We start from the raw sequence: 16,748 nt of genomic DNA, 5'->3' as shown, positions 1-16,748 counted from the left end.
TGGCTGTAGGTAAGGTACAACATCCTGAAACTCTGAGACCAAGCGCAACAGCTCTGATAGCCAATAAATCAGCATTGCGAGGACTGACTATTAATCCGAAACAATGAATGCTTATCGCAAATACGATTAGACACACTCTGGTCAGATCTGTTATCTCAATCCTTTGTGCCACATATTGGGCGCCACAAAGAGCTGTTGTGGTTTAAGCCCAGCTGGTAATTCAGAACCACGCAGCCACTCACTCACTTACTCCTCCCTTTCTCCCCCCTGCTCCAAGGGGAATGGGGAGGAGAATCAAAAGAATGCAAATCGCACGGGTTGAGTTAAGAACAGTCCAGTAACTAAGGTATAACACAAACCACTGCTGCTACCACCAATAATAATCATAAGGGAAATAACAAGGGGAGAGAATGCAACCGCTCACCACCTGCCAACTGATACCCAGCCTGACCTGAGCAGTGATCTGGGCCTTCTGGGTAACTCACCCCAGTTTCTATACTGAGCTTGACGTGCTGTGGTATGGAATACCTCTTTGGCTAGTCTGGGTCAGGTGTCCTATCTCTGCTTTCTCCCAGCTTCTTGTGCCCCTCCTCACTGGCAGAGCATGAGACTCAGAAAGTCATTGATTGGGGTAAGCCTTACTTAGCAACAACTAAAAACCATCAGCGTGTTATCAGCACTGTTCTCTGACTAAAGTTAAAAACAGCACTGCACCAGCTACTAAGAAGGAGAAAAATAACTCTTAGAGCTGAAACCAGGACAGTAGGGAGGTTGGTTAAAACCTGACGTTATTTCAGACCAGCATATGGTACAACCTATGGCATCTTCACTGTTTTCAGTGATTGAAAAAAGCATTCTTAAAGCAGTAGTGTGGCATATAGAATGTGGTGCTCCAGGGCAGCCTTGGATGCAGCGATCACGAGATGGTCGAATTTGAGATCCCCAGGGCAGTGAGAAGAGCGTGCAGCAGGCTCACTGCCCTGGACTTCAACAGAGCAGACTTTGGCCTCTTCAGGAACCTGCTTAGTAAGGTTCCGTGGGATATAGCCCTGGAGGGCAGGGGGGCCCAAGACTCTTGGTCGATATTCAAGGATCACCTGCTACAAGCTCAGGAGTGCTGCATCCCAACTAGAAGGAAGTGCAGCAGGAGGGCCAGGAGACCTCCTTGGATGGATAAGGAGCTGCTGAGGAAAATTCAAAGGAAAAAAGAGGCTTATAAAAAATGGAAGCAAGGACAGGCGGCCTGGGGAGAGTACAGGGATGTTGTCCGGGAAGCTAGGGACCAGGTCAGGAAGGCTAAGGCCCAGTTAGAATTAAACTTGGCCAGGGATGTTAAGGGTAACAGGAAGGGATTCTACAGGTACGTAGCAAAAAGAAGACAGACTAGGGACACCATAGGCCCCCTGAGGAAGCTCCTGGGAGAACTGGCTACACAGGATTTGGAGAAGGCTGAGGTTCTGAATGACTTCTTTGCCTCGGTCTTCACTGGCAAAGGCTCTGACTGCACCACCCAAGTCTTGGAAGGCAGACGCAGGGACTGTGAGAATGAAGACCTTGGGCCCACTGTGGGAGAGGATCTGGTTCGAGGCCATCTTCAAAATCTGAACGTGCACAAGTCCATGGGACCTGATGGAATCCAACCGCGGGTCCTGAAGGAGCTGGCGAATGAAGTTGCTAAGCCACTGGCCATCATATTTGAAAAATCCTGGCAGTCAGGTGAAGTTCCCGACGACTGGAAAAAGGGAAATATAACCCCCATTTTCAAGAAGGGGAAAATGGAAGACCCGGGGAATTACAGAGCAGTCAGTCTCACCTCTGTGCCTGGCAAAATCTTGGAGCACATTCTCCTGGAAGGCATGCTAAGGCACATGAAAAACAACAAGGTGCTTGGTGACAGTCAGCATGGCTTCACTAAGGGGAAATCCTGCCTGACCCATTTGGTGGCCTTCTATGATGGGGCTACAGAATTGATGGACAGGGGCAGAGCAGTTGATGTCGTCTATCTGGACTTGTGCAAAGCATTTGACACTGTCCCACACGACATCCTTGTCTCTAAATTGGAGAGATATCAATTTGATGGATGGACCACTCGGTGGATAAAGAACTGGCTGGATGGCCGCACACAAAGAGTTGTGGTCAATGGCTCCATGTCCGGCTGGAGACCAGTAACGAGTGGTGTCCCTCAGGGATCGGTGTTGGGACCGGTCTTGTTTAACATCTTCACTGCTGACATGGACAGTGGGATTGAGTGCGCCCTCAGCAAGTTTGCCGATGACACCAAACTGTGTGGTCCAGTTGATACGCTGGAGGGAAGGGATGCCATCCAGAGGGACCTTGACACGCTTGTGAGGTGGGCTAATGCCAACCTTATGGAGTTCAACCATGACAAGTTGTCGTGGTTTAAACCCAACCACAAACCTCGTTCACTCACTCCCCCCCCTTCTTTCCCTCCATCTACCCCTGGAGGGACGGAGAGGAGAATCGAAAAGAATGCAACTCCCACGGGTTGAGATAAGAACAGTTTAGTAACTAAGGTATCACACAAATCACTACTGCTACCACCAATGATAATAATGATAAAAGAAATAACAAGAGGAAAGAACACAACACCTCAGCACCAGCCAACCGATAACTCGCCCCACTCCCCCCAGCCGAGCACCGACCGATACCTCGTCCAACCCTCCAGTCCCTAGCCCTTCCGGGTAACTCTCTGTTACATCCTGGGCATGACGTGCTGTGGTATGGAATACCTCTTTGGTCAGTTTGGGTCAGGTGTCCTGTCTCTGCTTCCTCCCGGTTTCCCCTCCTCCCTAGCAGAGCATGAGGCTCACAAAGTCCTTGGCCAGAGCAAACATTTGAGCAGCAGCTAAAAACATCAGCATTATCAGCTCTCTTCCCAGGCCAAAAAATGAAAATGTAGCACTGCACTAGCTACTAAGAAGGAGAAAAAAATGTCTGCTACTGCTGAACCCAGGGCACAAGTGCAAGGTCCTACACCTGGGTCAGAGCAATCCCAGGCACGGCTACAGATTGGGCAAAGAAGGGATTCAGAGCAGCCCTGTGGAGAAGGCCTTGGGGGTGCAGGTCGATGAGAAAATGAACAGGAGCCGGCTGCAGTGTGCGCTCGCAGCCCAGAAACAAACTGTATCCTGGGCTGCATCCAAAGGAGCGTGACCAGCAGGGCGAAGGAGGTGATCCTGCCCCTCTACTCTGCTCTTGTGAGACCTCACCTGGAGCATTGTGTGCAGTTCTGGTGTCCTCAACATAAAAAGGACATGGAACTGCTGGAACAAGTCCAGAGGAGGCCACGAGGATGATCAGGGGACTGGAGCACCTCCCGTATGAAGACAGGCTGAGGAAGTTGGGGCTGTTCAGCCTGGAGAAGAGAAGGCTGAGTGGAGACCTCATAGGAGCCTTCCAGTACCTGAAGGGGGCCTATAGGGATGCTGCTGAGGGATTCTTCATTAGGGACTGTAGTGACAGGACAAGGGGTAATGGGTTAAAACTGAAACAGGGAAAGTTTAGATTGCATCTAAGGAGGAAATTCTTTCCTGTTAGGGTGCTGAGGCACTGGAATGGGTTGCCCAGGGAGGTTGTGAGTGCTCCATCCCTGGCAGTGTTCAAGGCCAGGTTGGATGAAGCCTTGGGTGGGATGGTTTAGTGTGAGGTGTCCCTGCCCATGGCAGGGGGGTTGGAACTTGATGATCTTGACGTCCTTTCCAACCGTAATCTGTGATTCTGTATGTAGTTTAAGTCTCTCTTCCTGCGGTTATTGTTTGACACAGTTTCTCCACGCAGATAGCAGATTTGGCCAATGAAGACACACCACAGTTGTATGTGGCTTGTGGTCGGGGGCCCCGGTCATCTCTGAGAGTTTTAAGACATGGACTTGAGGTAAGACTTCAGCACTTCAGGAGAATGGCTTGAGAGGAAAGGACTTTAAGAAAGCCCTTGAAGTAAGGGTGCTGAAATGAAGCAGTTATTCTTTTGCTGTGGTCTGGAGAGCCACTTTATCTGTACTTGCTTCTTGGAAGTATAAGGGTTGCACTGTTTACTCTTAAAGTCTCAGAGGCTTTTTGTTCAGTTGACTCCAAACATCTGCATTTTTTCTCTTCTAATACTTGAATGTATTGAGTGAGAACATTCTTGTGTTTCTGCCAGCTGCTGCTGCTCTCTTTGCTGGGGGTGGGTGACCTTGTTTTAAAGCTTTGATGTTGCTGTAGCAGTGCTGAATGTACTCTACCCAGTAGCACATCTGGCATGGGGAGAGAGCATCAGAATTAGGAATTATTAGCTTTCCTACCATGTTGTGGGAAAGCTTAAAAGCTGCTGGTGGTTTGGTGACATACTGTACTTAAGTCTAAGCATTTGTTTGCTAAAGAACCTTCTTCCTGTTTACTCTTAGGTATCTGAAATGGCCGTCTCAGAGCTGCCTGGTAACCCCAATGCTGTGTGGACAGTGAGGAGACATGTTGAAGGTATGCAGTATTTTCCTAGAGCACAAGGAGGTGATAATGTTTTTTGGTGTGTTTTTTTTTGTTGTTCTGTCCAAGGAGATAAGAAAGGTACTGCATGGTGGTTGTGTGCCATCTCCAAAAGTTAGGCTTTGAATCAGCAGCCACCTCTTTGTAGTTAGAAGCTATCCAACTCTTGGAAGGCAGATGCAGGGACTGTGAGAAAGAAGACCCTAGGCCCACTGTAGGAGAGGATACGGTTTGAGACCATCTTCAGAACCTGAGCGTGCACAAGTCCATGGGACCTGATGGAATCCATCCGCGGGTCCTGAAGGAGCTGGCGAATGAAGTTGCTAAGCCACTGGCCATCGTATTTGAAAAATCCTGGCAGTCAGGTGAAGTTCCCGACGACTGGAAAAGGGGAAATATAACCCCCATTTTCAAGAAGGGGAAAATGGAAGACCCGGGGAATAACAGGCCAGTCAGTCTCACCTCTGTGCCTGGTAAAATCTTGGAGCACATTCTCCTGGAAGGCATGCTAAGGCACATGAAAAACAACAAGGTGCTTGGTGGCAGCCAGCATGGCTTCACTAAGGGGAAATCCTGCCTGACCCATTTGGTGGCCTTCTATGATGGGGCTACAGAATTGATGGACAAGGGTAAAGCAGTTGATGTCATCTACCTGGACTTGTCCCACACGACATCCTTGTCTCTAAATTGGAGAGATATCAATTTGATGGATGGACCACTCGGTGGATAAAGAACTGGCTGGATGGCTGCACACAAAGAGTTGTGGTCAATGGCTCCATGTCCGGCTGGAGACCAGTAACGAGTGGTGTCCCTCAGGGATCGGTGTTGGGACCGGTCTTGTTTAACATCTTCACTGCTGACATGGACAGTGGGATTGAGTGCGCCCTCAGCAAGTTTGCTGATGACACCAAGTTGTGTGGTTCGTTTTATATGCTGGAGGGAAGGAAGAAGTTCTTTAATGTAAGGGTGGTGAGGCACTGGAATGTGTTTCCCAAGGAAGTTGTGAATGTTCCATCCCTGGTGTTGTTCAAGGCCAGGTTGGACAGAGCCTTGGGTGAGATGGTTTAGTGGGAGGTGTTCCTGCCCATGGCAGGGGGGTTGGAACTGGATGATCTTAAGGTCCTTTCCAACCCTAACTATTCTATGATTCTGAAACCTATGTGCAGTGACTCCCAGGTGCAGATTCTCCACGCAGTAGTCAACAGAAGCCCATGAAAGTACTGTTATCCCATCAGTATCTTTTAAGTGAGAATAATCCTGAAGTTTGTCACTGCTCATCTGTTTGTTCACTGAACAATTCTGAGCTAGTGGTGTCTGCATTTGTATCAGTTCAAATTCAGATGCTGCAGAGCATGAAAAAACTGCATTGGGCATGGGCTGGTTTATAGGAATGGAATTTTCATGGAGTAACTCAACCAGAATCCATGACAATTAACAAAAAGAGTAGGATAGAGTTGGTGGACTGAAATGTGATATTTTCATAAGTGGTCGTGACGTGTCCATGAAGCTGCAGAAAACTTGTAATGAATGCATAGGAAAATGGGTCCAGCTGTGGTTTTCCAGAATCATTAAAATGTCTCTGTTACTTGCTGAAAGGAGCTAACTGGAGCAATTAAAACAGTAATAAGCATCTCTGAAGTCTTGTGTCTGCATACAAAATAATATCTATCTGTTCAGAACTCTGGGGAGCTTGTTGTTATGCTTGGGGTTGTGCAGAGCTAAGTAGCTATCTTTTCATATTAAAATCTATAGATCTTTTTCTAACTGAGAATACTTCTCAGTGTTCTGCAGGGATTTAGTCCTCCTAATCTCAAGTAAGCTGCTATATTTTCTAAACCAAAATTGCATTGTTTGAATCTAGATGAATGAGTCTTATTCATTGACTTAATTCTGGTAAATAAAACCATTTATTTCAAAAGCTCCAGCCAAGAGGCATTAAGCAACACTACTGGACTTGAAGCAAAAAATGAACTTGTTACTGTTATTGACACAGACTTAAAGGCACGCTCTGATATAACTGTAAAAAGTATCAAGAGGTAGGAATGAGTTTTTATTTGGAGTAAGACTAAGGGAATCTGTTTTGCTTTCAAATAGGAGTTCTTTTTCCTGCTCCAGATCACATGGTTAAGCCTCCAGCTGGGTCTGGGTGGTTTATCATGAGAATGACAGCCCCCAAGGGGAAAGGCAACAGCTCTCAATAAGTTTGGAAGGCAGCGATGGTCTTTGAAATGGAATTTGTAGAACAACCTGTCTACAGGACATTTTTTAATTAAATGCTTAGCCTGTTAACTGCTAGAACCTTTGTTTAAAGCAATTGAGGAATTCTTGTAGACTTCTCGTGTTGAAAAAAACATGCAGGTTTGCAGGAGCAGCTGCTATTTAGTGTAGAAAATAACTAGTGTGTAACAGTGCACGTCTTGCATTTCTCTTGCCCAATGGCATCTCTTGACATTGGCTGTTAATGTTAGAGAAATTCCCCTGTTAAGCTGTTTAAGTAGTTACTGACTGGTTTCTATTTGCAGGTTCAGTTCTTGTGTTGTCATTTCCACAAGTGGGACCTGCTCCTGTCTGTGGGCTTCAGGAGCATGTTGGAGGTTTATGCCATAGACTGCTGTTAGAGTTGCTTTAATGGTACAAAGCACTTCAGTTTGATCAGAGCTGTGGTCTGTATACCAGATGTTTGAGAGAAGAATGATGTGGGTGGTGTTTTTTTTTTCACTTGCATATTTTTAGCTGTATGTAAGGTCTTTCTGTTTGTGACGTAGCAGGTTTGGCAGTACCTCCCTCTAAACAGGGTGGATAAGAAAAGGATCAGTTCCTGGAGCATTTCAGTTGACCCAATTCTGCTTCTTTAAGCTAGTGTATAGTGTTTGCTGGCATCCTGTATTCAACCTAGTGAGAGTTTTCCATTTTCTTTCTCTACTTAGAGAGTCATTAGCCCTTTTCCATGTCTCCTACATTTACAAATTATGGGGAAACTGCTCAAGAGCACAAACTATGACAGCTCTCTTATACCCTCACCTCTGCTAATTGTCTTGTGCTGTGGTGCATAAGTCTGAGCTTTGGGTTGAGTTGATTTAAAATGGGGATTTTTTTCTTTTTAAGAAATAGCACTTGCATGACAACAGCAGCAGAAGTGGAGTTGCTTATCTGAGGCAATCCTCCATTTCCCAACAGTCTTCATTGTTTCTGTTTGTCCTGGGTTTACCAGGAGCCGTTTTGCTCCTTCTTAGTAGCTGGTGCAAGCTCTGTGTTTTGACTTCCAGCCTGGGCAGAGAGCTGATAACACCGATTGGTTTTAATTGTTGCTAAGTAATGTTTATTCTGGCCAAGGACTCTGTGAGCCTCATGCTCTGCTGGGGACGAGGGAGGCCGGGAGGAAGCAGAGACAGGACACCTGACCCAAACTAGCCAAAGAGGTATTCCATACCACGGCACGTATCGGTCGGTGCTCGGCTGGGGGGAGTGGGGCGAGTTATTGGTCGGCTGGTGTTGAGGTGTTGTATTCTCTTCCCTTGTTATTCCCTTTATCATTATTATTATTGGTGGTAGCAGCAGTGATTTGTGTTATACCTTAGTTACTAAACTGTTCTTATCTCAACCCGTGGGAGTTGCATTCTTTTCGATTCTCCTCTCCATCCCTCCAGGGGTAGATGGAGGGAAAGAAGGGGGGGAGTGAGTGGACGAGCTTTGTGGTTGGGTTTAAACCACGAAGCCTTGTTTCCCACAAAGTTTCCCTATTTCCAAATAGGTTCTTACAACTATTTTAATTAGCATAGCTCATCCACATGCAAGCTACTTGACACTCTCAAGCTGTCCCTCTTAGGAGAAGCCAGTACTGGAGATAGTAGTTGCAATACTGTCACTTGTTCCAGTAGAAGTAAAGGTCAGTGTCTGCTCTATCTTAAAAACATAATTGTTTCTCATCCCAGGAGACTATGGGTGGCTGTGTGATGAATGTAAGCCAGCTGAGCTTCTGGATGAGGGTAGAGCAGGCTAAGCCTGAGCTCCTCTGCTGCACTGCCCCAGGCTCATTGACTGCAGCCTTTTATTATGTGGATGCTGGATAGATACGAGGTCCTGTAACCTCCTGTTTGCAGCATCCATGCTGTGGTTTCTGCAAATGAGTTCCATGTGTTCACATTATTGGGGTATTTCATTTTTCTTTGTTGGGTGTTAAATCTGGATTCAGCTCCTGGTGTGAGGTGGGGTGAATGCCTTAAAGGCTTCTAGACCTTGTGCTGTCTTTGAAAAAAATAGGCTGGAGTCTTGCTTGCCAGAATCCAGAGTATGGTGAATTGACTCTGTATCTGGATCATCATTTGATCCCTGGTTCAGTCTTGCATTGTTTGGAGTCTAGCAGTGGCTGGCTTTCAGACAGTGTGTCCTAGAATGAACTTGCATAATACTGCCAGCAGAAGTAATTACCCCAGGAATTCTGAGTAACTGCTGGACATTTGTCAGGCTGCTAATTTTGTTGGGAAGCTTTGCATCTATTTAATCAGCACCCTTTTTTCCCTGTCTCCCTTGATCAGATGAATTTGATGCCTATATCATTGTGTCCTTTGTAAATGCCACATTGGTGCTGTCTATCGGAGAGACTGTAGAAGAAGTGACTGACTCAGGATTCCTGGGTACTACACCCACCTTGTCCTGCTCTCTTCTTGGTGATGATGCTTTGGTACAGGTAATGGAAAGCTGCTTCTGATGCGTCTGCTTGTCTGCCACTCTCCGCTTGCTGCACGGCTGTGGCTTCTACAGTAGTGCAACATATATCATATCTAAAGGTGTGCATTGGCAAAGAATTACACTTGATTTGTTTCCTTTCCCTTTTTACATCCTGCTAAGTGAAACTGGACCAGATGAAGATGGTCCTAATCTTCTTTGTTGTGTGCCCAGTAGTTCCTTGCTGTAGCTCAAAGATGCAATGCTTCCAGCTGGCAAGTGGCTTTGTGCTAGTTCAGCCTGTTGCATAGCTAGTAGATCACCACTGCCAGGAGTGCAGTGTTTACCTTTGGCTTTTCTGTGTCAGAACCACCAGTGAGATGGGAGTTGTGAAGGGTGGTAAATACAGAATTGCTGTGACTTTAATTTTTTTTCAGGTTTATCCAGATGGGATCCGGCACATCCGAGCAGATAAGAGAGTAAATGAATGGAAGACACCAGGGAAGAAAACCATTGTAAAATGTGCTGTGAACCAGAGACAAGTTGTGATAGCACTGACTGGAGGAGAGCTGGTTTACTTTGAGATGGACCCAGTATGTGTGTTAATGTGGTGAATGAGTTTGGAAGAGCAAGGTGGAGTACAGGACATGTCAGAGACTGATCCTTGATCAGACCTGCAGACAGGGATTCTGTAGTGAAGCATCCTTCTTGAACGGGTAGATAAAAGCCCTGCAGAGCTGGACTGTATCTGTCTGAGATGATTAAAATCTCTGAAGTTTATAACTGAGGCTGGAAATTGTGTACTTATCCTATTGCTATTCTGGTTCTTCCAACTGTAGCTGAAATAATGCTGTAAATAAATGTTTTTTAAAAAATACAGAAAATCTGAAGCACTGTCTTAAAGCAGGGGGAGAAGGTGTGGAGAGACATTTTGGTGCTGGTTTGCCCCATTGGGTAGTCAATAAGTCTCTTTTGCATTTTTCTTTTTCAGTCAGGACAGCTGAATGAGTACACAGAGAGAAAGGAGATGTCAGCTGACGTCGTTTGTATGAGCCTGGCCAATGTTCCTCCTGGGGAGCAGCGCTCCCGGTTCCTTGCTGTTGGGCTGGTGGACAACACCGTCAGAATTATTTCCCTTGACCCTTCAGTGAGTAGCTGTGCTGTTGCTGCCTCTTCCATTGGCTTGAAATGTTGAGAAGTGGTATTCCAGAGGTGGGCTGCATCCATCTGAGCTGTCTCTCCATAATCACGTGGATGACCAGGAATGAATAGCTTATGTGGCTTTTCTGTGGGAGGAAGCATGGCTCCTCATCCTAACCTGTAACAATTCCCTTGTTTTATCTAGTCTTACCTATGCCTGGAGGCTCATCTGATGAAAAATTAAAGCATTTTCTTCATTGTTTTGTTTTGGGTTTTGGTTTTGTGTGTTTGGGATTTTTTGTTTGTTTCCCTTGTCTCACTGTTTATACCTGTACTAAAGCAGACTCATTCTGCAGTCGAGGTCAGCACCAAATCACCATTATCATTCCTCTACCTGCACCAGAGGAGTGAGTGTTCAGAGGATGGCTGAAGTAATATAAACTTTGCTTAGGTCTCCCCATGCTAAACAGCTGCAAACTGCTAGAGCAGTGGAAGGGATCTAGTTTATCTTCTCCAAACCCCAGGGCTGCTACCACTCTTGCTTGCCAAAAACCACAGAGCCAGTGTCTATTTGGACTTTTTCCTTTTTGCTGTGCTGAATGCTTCTTTCTGGAGATTTAAAAGGGCATCTTGAAGTTTCTTAGATGGAGCTTGAAATCCCCTCTTGCTATGCCAAGCCTTGCTGACTGCTGTGTCACCTCTTTTCCATCTCCCACAGGATTGCTTACAGCCGCTAAGTATGCAGGCCCTCCCTGCACAGCCTGAGTCACTGTGCATCGTGGAGATGGGTGGCACAGAGAAGCAGGATGAGCTGGGGGAGAGGGGATCCATTGGCTTTCTGTACCTGAACATTGGACTGCAGGTGAGAGGCATCTGCCTGGTTCTGACAGGCATGTCTTGGTGAGCTTTAAACACAGCACTGCACCAGCTACTAGGAAGGAGAAAAATAACTGTTACAGCTGAACCCAGGACACATTACTAGACTTAAGACGAGTCAAAAGACAGCTTATTATCCCAAATGTCATGTAGGACAAATTGCGCTTTTCCCCTTCCATGAAGAGGTCATATTCTAAAAATACATTTCTGGGTAAAATGTTGGGCAGTTCTTTAGAAACTGCCTGTAGGGCCAAGTGTCAAAGAAGTAACTGCCCATAACCACTGGCTCTGCTCTAGTAACTCTGCTGTTACACAGCTTTTTGTTGCATCCAGTACTGACTATGTGATCTTTGACCAAAAATGTTGTTGTTACAGTTCAATATGTGGTAAAAACAGAGTAGTCTAGGTTCTTTCACATGCCTCAAGCTTGATGTCAGCATGCAAGCTCTTTTTAAGTAGCGTGAGGTTTTGGGTAAATGCATTTGTACCAATGCGGATTTGGATCTGGAATTAGCCCTCAGATTTTTATGGCTTATGGGATGTATTAAACTTCTTGATCTGTGGTCTGCTTTTTGGCTTTTTCCTGTTTGGGGGTGTGTGTGTGTGTTACAAGTAATTCCTTTTGACCCTGTGGGAGTGTGCAGGAGCTATGCTTTTTCATATTAAGAGCCAGTTTGTATACAGTGTGATTGTAGAAGAGAGTTGTACCGGAAGCTAGGAATAAGCACCCAATTCTTCAGAAATTGCCTCTTTGTTTTGAATAATGGCTGTTCCTTCTTGTCTGTAATCTTGATCCAACTTTTTGGTTTGCTAATGTCAAGAATGGTGTGCTGCTGCGAACTGTCCTGGATCCTGTTACCGGTGATCTTTCTGATACCAGGACCAGATATCTTGGTTCCCGGCCTGTGAAACTCTTCAGGGTCCGAATGCAAGGCCAAGAGGCGGTAAGTGAGGCAAGCTCAGAGGGGTACAGATCCAGTCCTCAGATGTAGCATCCTGTTTTTCTTTATTGGTGGGCAGGGTGGGTGAAAAGGAAAAGGAGAAAAATAACTGTTACAGCTGAACCCAGGGCAGTGGGGAAGTGTCCTGCTGTGCTGCAAAGACCCTCTGTGTAAGGGTGGGAAGTAGAATGACTTCATAATGGAGCTGCCTGGCTCGCAGCTTGCTCATTCACAATCAGCCTTGTTCATGTTGGTATTCCCCTTATTGCTTAGGAAGTAATGTGTAGTGCTGCCCTGTGTTCTTTGAACTAGGACTCATCTGACCCATAGGTTGTGTTTGCAGTGTGTCTGGAAAGCTCTGAGCAGATTCTTGGGCTTAGAGACACTGAAAAACCTCACCTTGCCTGCCTTAGTGCACAGGGGCAGAAAGAGCCCCTTGCAGAAATCTTCCCCTTGATTGCTTAATGCAGCGATGATTGTCTCCTGTGCATGTTGAGAATGGCTCAGCCCCTGGCTGGACAGCTGCCGCACATGGTTCAGGGAAAACATTTGCAGGCTTTGGCATAGAGGGAAGAAAGTGTTTCATCATAAGTGCCTTTTTCAGCCCTTGTGACGTGGCACTGAGGAGATCAGCTACCCCCTGTTTGACTCATTTTTGGATGATACCTTCAGAATTGAGAAATACTGCTGGTTAGTGCAGGGGGCTGGATCAGGGAATCCAAGCTCTGCTTCAGTGTTATGGTACACTGAGTGAATCTCTTCAACTTGCTTCTGCCAGGTGTACCTTGGAGGTGAGGTGCTTTGCAGCTCTAGCAGAGGATGAGTATGGAATAGCTTTTCTGTTTTGAGTCCACTCTTGGTTCCTTGTCTCACAGTATGTGGAGAAAAAATAAACTGTTTATGGCCGGTCAGTGATAAGTGTGGGGTAGCCTATGAGTGTGTCAATGTAATTCCAGCTGCTGTTGCCCAGGCAGAAAGTAAGGTTGCACTAAAATTGAGTTAACTAAATCATAAAATAGGCTTCGTCCAGCCTTGCCTTGAACACTGCCAGGGATGGAGCATTCACAACCTCTCTGGGCAACCCATTCCAGTGCCTCAGCACCCTTACAGTAAAGATGTATATATAAATATATATATATATATAAAGATATATAAAAATGTATAAAGCTGAAGCGTTTAGAAGTCCATCTGCTTCCTTTGCTTCCATTAACTTGATTGAAGATAGGCTACTGATGATTTTAAGTAAATTCCACTTGAGTGCTATAGCATTTGGATGGTGACAAAGCAGTAAATATTTATTATAAAACACTTGTTCCCATTAGAGCAGGCTGTTGTTAACAAATACTTTCATAGCTTTTTTTTTTTATCTTGGCTTTTTACAGATAATAGTTTTTATTGCACCTCAGTTTGAGTATTTGTTGTCTTAATAGTGCTTTAAAGTTCCTCTTCATGCCGTACGCAATTTCTAGATAAAGCTGTTTCTTGAAAGCAAGCAGAATCTTGTGCAAGATTCTGCACAAGAGAGCACAAGTGTGCTCTGGGCTGGATGGAGTCCACCCCCAAGAACTCAGGTGTCTGGCACTGTACATCCCTTTGTATTGCAAGGAGTGAGCTTGTTTCCCTCCCCAGACCTAATAAATTTGTTGTCTGTCTTCCCCAGGTGCTGGCCATGTCAAGCCGATCCTGGCTCAGTTATTCCTATCAGTCACGCTTCCACCTGACTCCACTGTCTTATGAGACACTGGAGTTTGCATCTGGTTTTGCTTCTGAGCAGTGCCCAGAGGGCATTGTAGCCATCTCCACAAACACACTGAGGTAAGAACTGCTGGGGGAACATAGAATCACAGAATACTTAGGGTTGGAAAGGACCTCAAGATCATCTAGCTCCAACCCCCCTGCCTTTTGCAGGGACACCTCACACTAAACCATGTCACCCAATGCTCTGTCTAACCTGGCCTTGAACACCACCAGGGATGGAGCATTCACGACTTCCCTGGACAACCCATTCCAGTGCCTCACCACCCTCACAGTAAAGAATTTCTTCTAAGTAACATGCTTACTTCCAGGCTGGGATGCAAGGGAGGCAGAGGGGTGGTGAATTCTCACTAGATATTCAAAAGGAAAGAGGTAAAGTGACTTAAGAATTAAGGTCTTTTTGAGGTTATTTGATTGTGGATAATGATTTGATGAGTAGGTTGTGCTTCTCTGACTTGTTATTTAAAAAAGCTGGGAAATACAACTGAAATTCAGGTTATCCTTAAATTCTCTGATCCTTAGAGGGAAGCTTTTGATAACTGTGAACCTGTTGTGTGTTAGGATCTTGTGGCTTGTGATCTGAATTGGCTACTTTGCAGAAAACAAGCCACGTGATTTAAGAAATCAGAGGCATGACAGGGGTGTATTTGTTGCCTTTTTTAAAAATTCAGCTTAGATGCTAAAAACATAAATGAAAATAATGGACCACAAATTCAGGAGCTCTGTCATATGCACTTGAACAGGCACTTTTTTCATATCTGTCCTCACTGAAATATTACAACATTCATTGCTTTTAAAGGAATCATTCTTTTTGGAGAGACTTGTGGGTTTTAGTCACCAAATGCCAGAACTGGCATTTCAGCTGGCAAGTCACAGGAAGAAAGAGTTGGCATTGAGTTTCTCATACTGTTTTAACTGAAGTGCCCCTGAGGAGCATTTGATTACGTGTCTAAGTCTGCGTCACATTTACATTCAGATGATGTTTCTCCAAATGTACACTTCCCTTCTTCCACGTGCTCTTTGTTCCTCACGGGATAGACTTGCTTCAGCACCACTCAGGATGCACCTTGGGACAGAGAAACCCTCAAGTCAACCTTGTGTTGCAAAGCACTCCTGCCCCACAGCATTGTCTCCTGTTTAGGATGCTAGTTCTGCTCTGCACTTTTGGAGCTGTTTGCTAGTTGCTCTCTGGCCTGAGAAAGGTGCTGCTTGTCTCCAGCACTAGCCAGTTTCACAGATGTAAAGTTCAATTCCAGTTTTGTTGTCCTGGACAGCTGCTTTTGGACCTTATTTAACACATGTCACATCTTTGTCCCCCAGGATTTTGGCACTGGAGAAGCTGGGGGCAGTCTTCAACCAGGTTGCCTTCCCACTGCAGTACACACCCCGAAAATTTGTCATTCACCCAGAGAGCAACAACGTGATCATTATTGAGACGGACCACAACGCTTACACTGAGGCCACCAAGGCACAGAGGAAGCAGCAAATGGCTGAGGTAATTGGGGTTAGGGACAGGTATACACTTTTGTTCCCTGGAGGGAACTTCTGCAGCTGGAAATCCTGCCTGCTTGCCAGTTCCCAGCTGCTGTCACTGGCAAGTTCTCGTGCCCTGTATGAATGCAGGGGCTGAAGGGAGGGAAGATCTGCCTCAAAGCATCCATTTCGGCAGAATACGCTACTTCCTAGTGATCCTTTCTTTGCATGTTATTATGGCAGGCTTTAAGAACCACATTGGAGGACAGTCACACTTGTGTAGCACATTCTCTGGGCTTTCTGTGACTGAGGATGTTTGGATTTGTCGTGGTTTAAACAAAGTCAGCCATAAATCACGCAGTTGCTCTCTCACTCCCCCCTTTCCTGCCCTCCCCCTACTCCCGGAGGGACGGAGAGGAGAATCGAAAAGAATGCAACTCCCACGGGTTGAGATAAGAACAATTTAGTAACTAAGGTATAACACAAATCACTACTGCTACCACCAGTAATAATAATGCTAAAGGAAATAACAAGGGAAGAGAATACAACACCCCAGCGCCAGCCGACCGATAACTCGCCCCACCCCACCCGACCGAGCACCAACCGATACCTCATCCAACCCTGCAGTGCCTTAGCTCTTCTGGGTAACTCTCCATTACATCCTGGGCATGACATGCTAGGTTGGGTCAGGTGTCTTGTCTCTGCTTCCTCCCAGCTTTCCTTCCTCCCAGCTTTCCCTCCTCCCTGGCAGAGCATGAGGCTCACAAAGTCCTTGGTCAGACTAAAACATTTGTGTTATCAGCTCTGTTCCCAGGCTGAAAGTCAAAACACAGCGCTGCACCAGTGTCCTGGGTTCAGCAGTAGCAGTTATTTTTTCTCCTTCTCAGTAGCCAGTGCAGTGCTGTGTTTTGATCTTTTGGCCTGGGAACAGTGCTGATAGCACCGATGTTTTCAGTTGCTGCTCGAATGTTTGGTCTGGCCAAGGACTTTCTGAGCCTCCTGCTCTGCCAGGGAGGAGGGGAAGCTGGGAGGAAGCAGAGACAGGACACCTGACCCAAACTGACCAAAGAGGTATTCCATACCACAGCACGTCATGCCCAGGAGGTAACGGGGAGTTACCCGGAAGGGCTGGGGGACTGCAGGGTTGGACGAGGTATCGGTCGGTGCTCAGCTGGGGGGAGTGGGGCGAGTTATTGGTCGGCTGGTGTTGAGGTGTTGTATTCTCTTCCCTTGTTATTCCCTTTATCATTATTATTATTGGTGGTGGCAGTAGTGATTTGTGTTATACCTTAGTTACTAAACTGTTCTTATCTCAACCTGTGGGAGTTGCATTCTTTTCGATTCTCCTCTCCATCCCTCCAGGGGTAGATGGAGGGAAAGAAGTGGGGGGAGTGAGTGGACGAGCTTTGTGGTT

At 46.1% G+C, this 16,748-nt stretch overlaps 1 protein-coding gene across 8 annotated transcripts in view; it reads left to right on the top strand.

The window, feature by feature from the left end:
- LOC136004243 (splicing factor 3B subunit 3-like) overlaps positions 1–16,748 on the top strand; it is an 85,272-nt gene that overhangs the window by 41,109 nt on the left and 27,415 nt on the right. For 7 of the 8 annotated variants that reach the window (XM_065660566.1, XM_065660562.1, XM_065660560.1 and 4 more), the window contains 9 exons: positions 3,799–3,894; positions 4,406–4,478; positions 9,020–9,171; positions 9,587–9,742; positions 10,141–10,296; positions 11,008–11,151; positions 11,987–12,109; positions 13,767–13,921; positions 15,182–15,356. In XM_065660566.1, coding sequence (XP_065516638.1) covers positions 3,799–3,894; positions 4,406–4,478; positions 9,020–9,171; positions 9,587–9,742; positions 10,141–10,296; positions 11,008–11,151; positions 11,987–12,109; positions 13,767–13,921; positions 15,182–15,356 — 1,230 coding nt within the window. The remainder of the gene's footprint in view (positions 1–3,798; positions 3,895–4,405; positions 4,479–9,019; positions 9,172–9,586; positions 9,743–10,140; positions 10,297–11,007; positions 11,152–11,986; positions 12,110–13,766; positions 13,922–15,181; positions 15,357–16,748) is intronic. The other variant, XM_065660561.1, reaches the window with a different exon arrangement.

The sequence above is a fragment of the Lathamus discolor genome, chromosome W (genome assembly GCF_037157495.1).
Source record: "Lathamus discolor isolate bLatDis1 chromosome W, bLatDis1.hap1, whole genome shotgun sequence".
NCBI classification, from domain to species: Eukaryota; Metazoa; Chordata; class Aves; order Psittaciformes; family Psittacidae; genus Lathamus; species Lathamus discolor.
The sequence above is the reverse complement of the archived record's forward strand: the minus strand, read 5'-3'. Positions and strand labels throughout refer to the sequence as shown.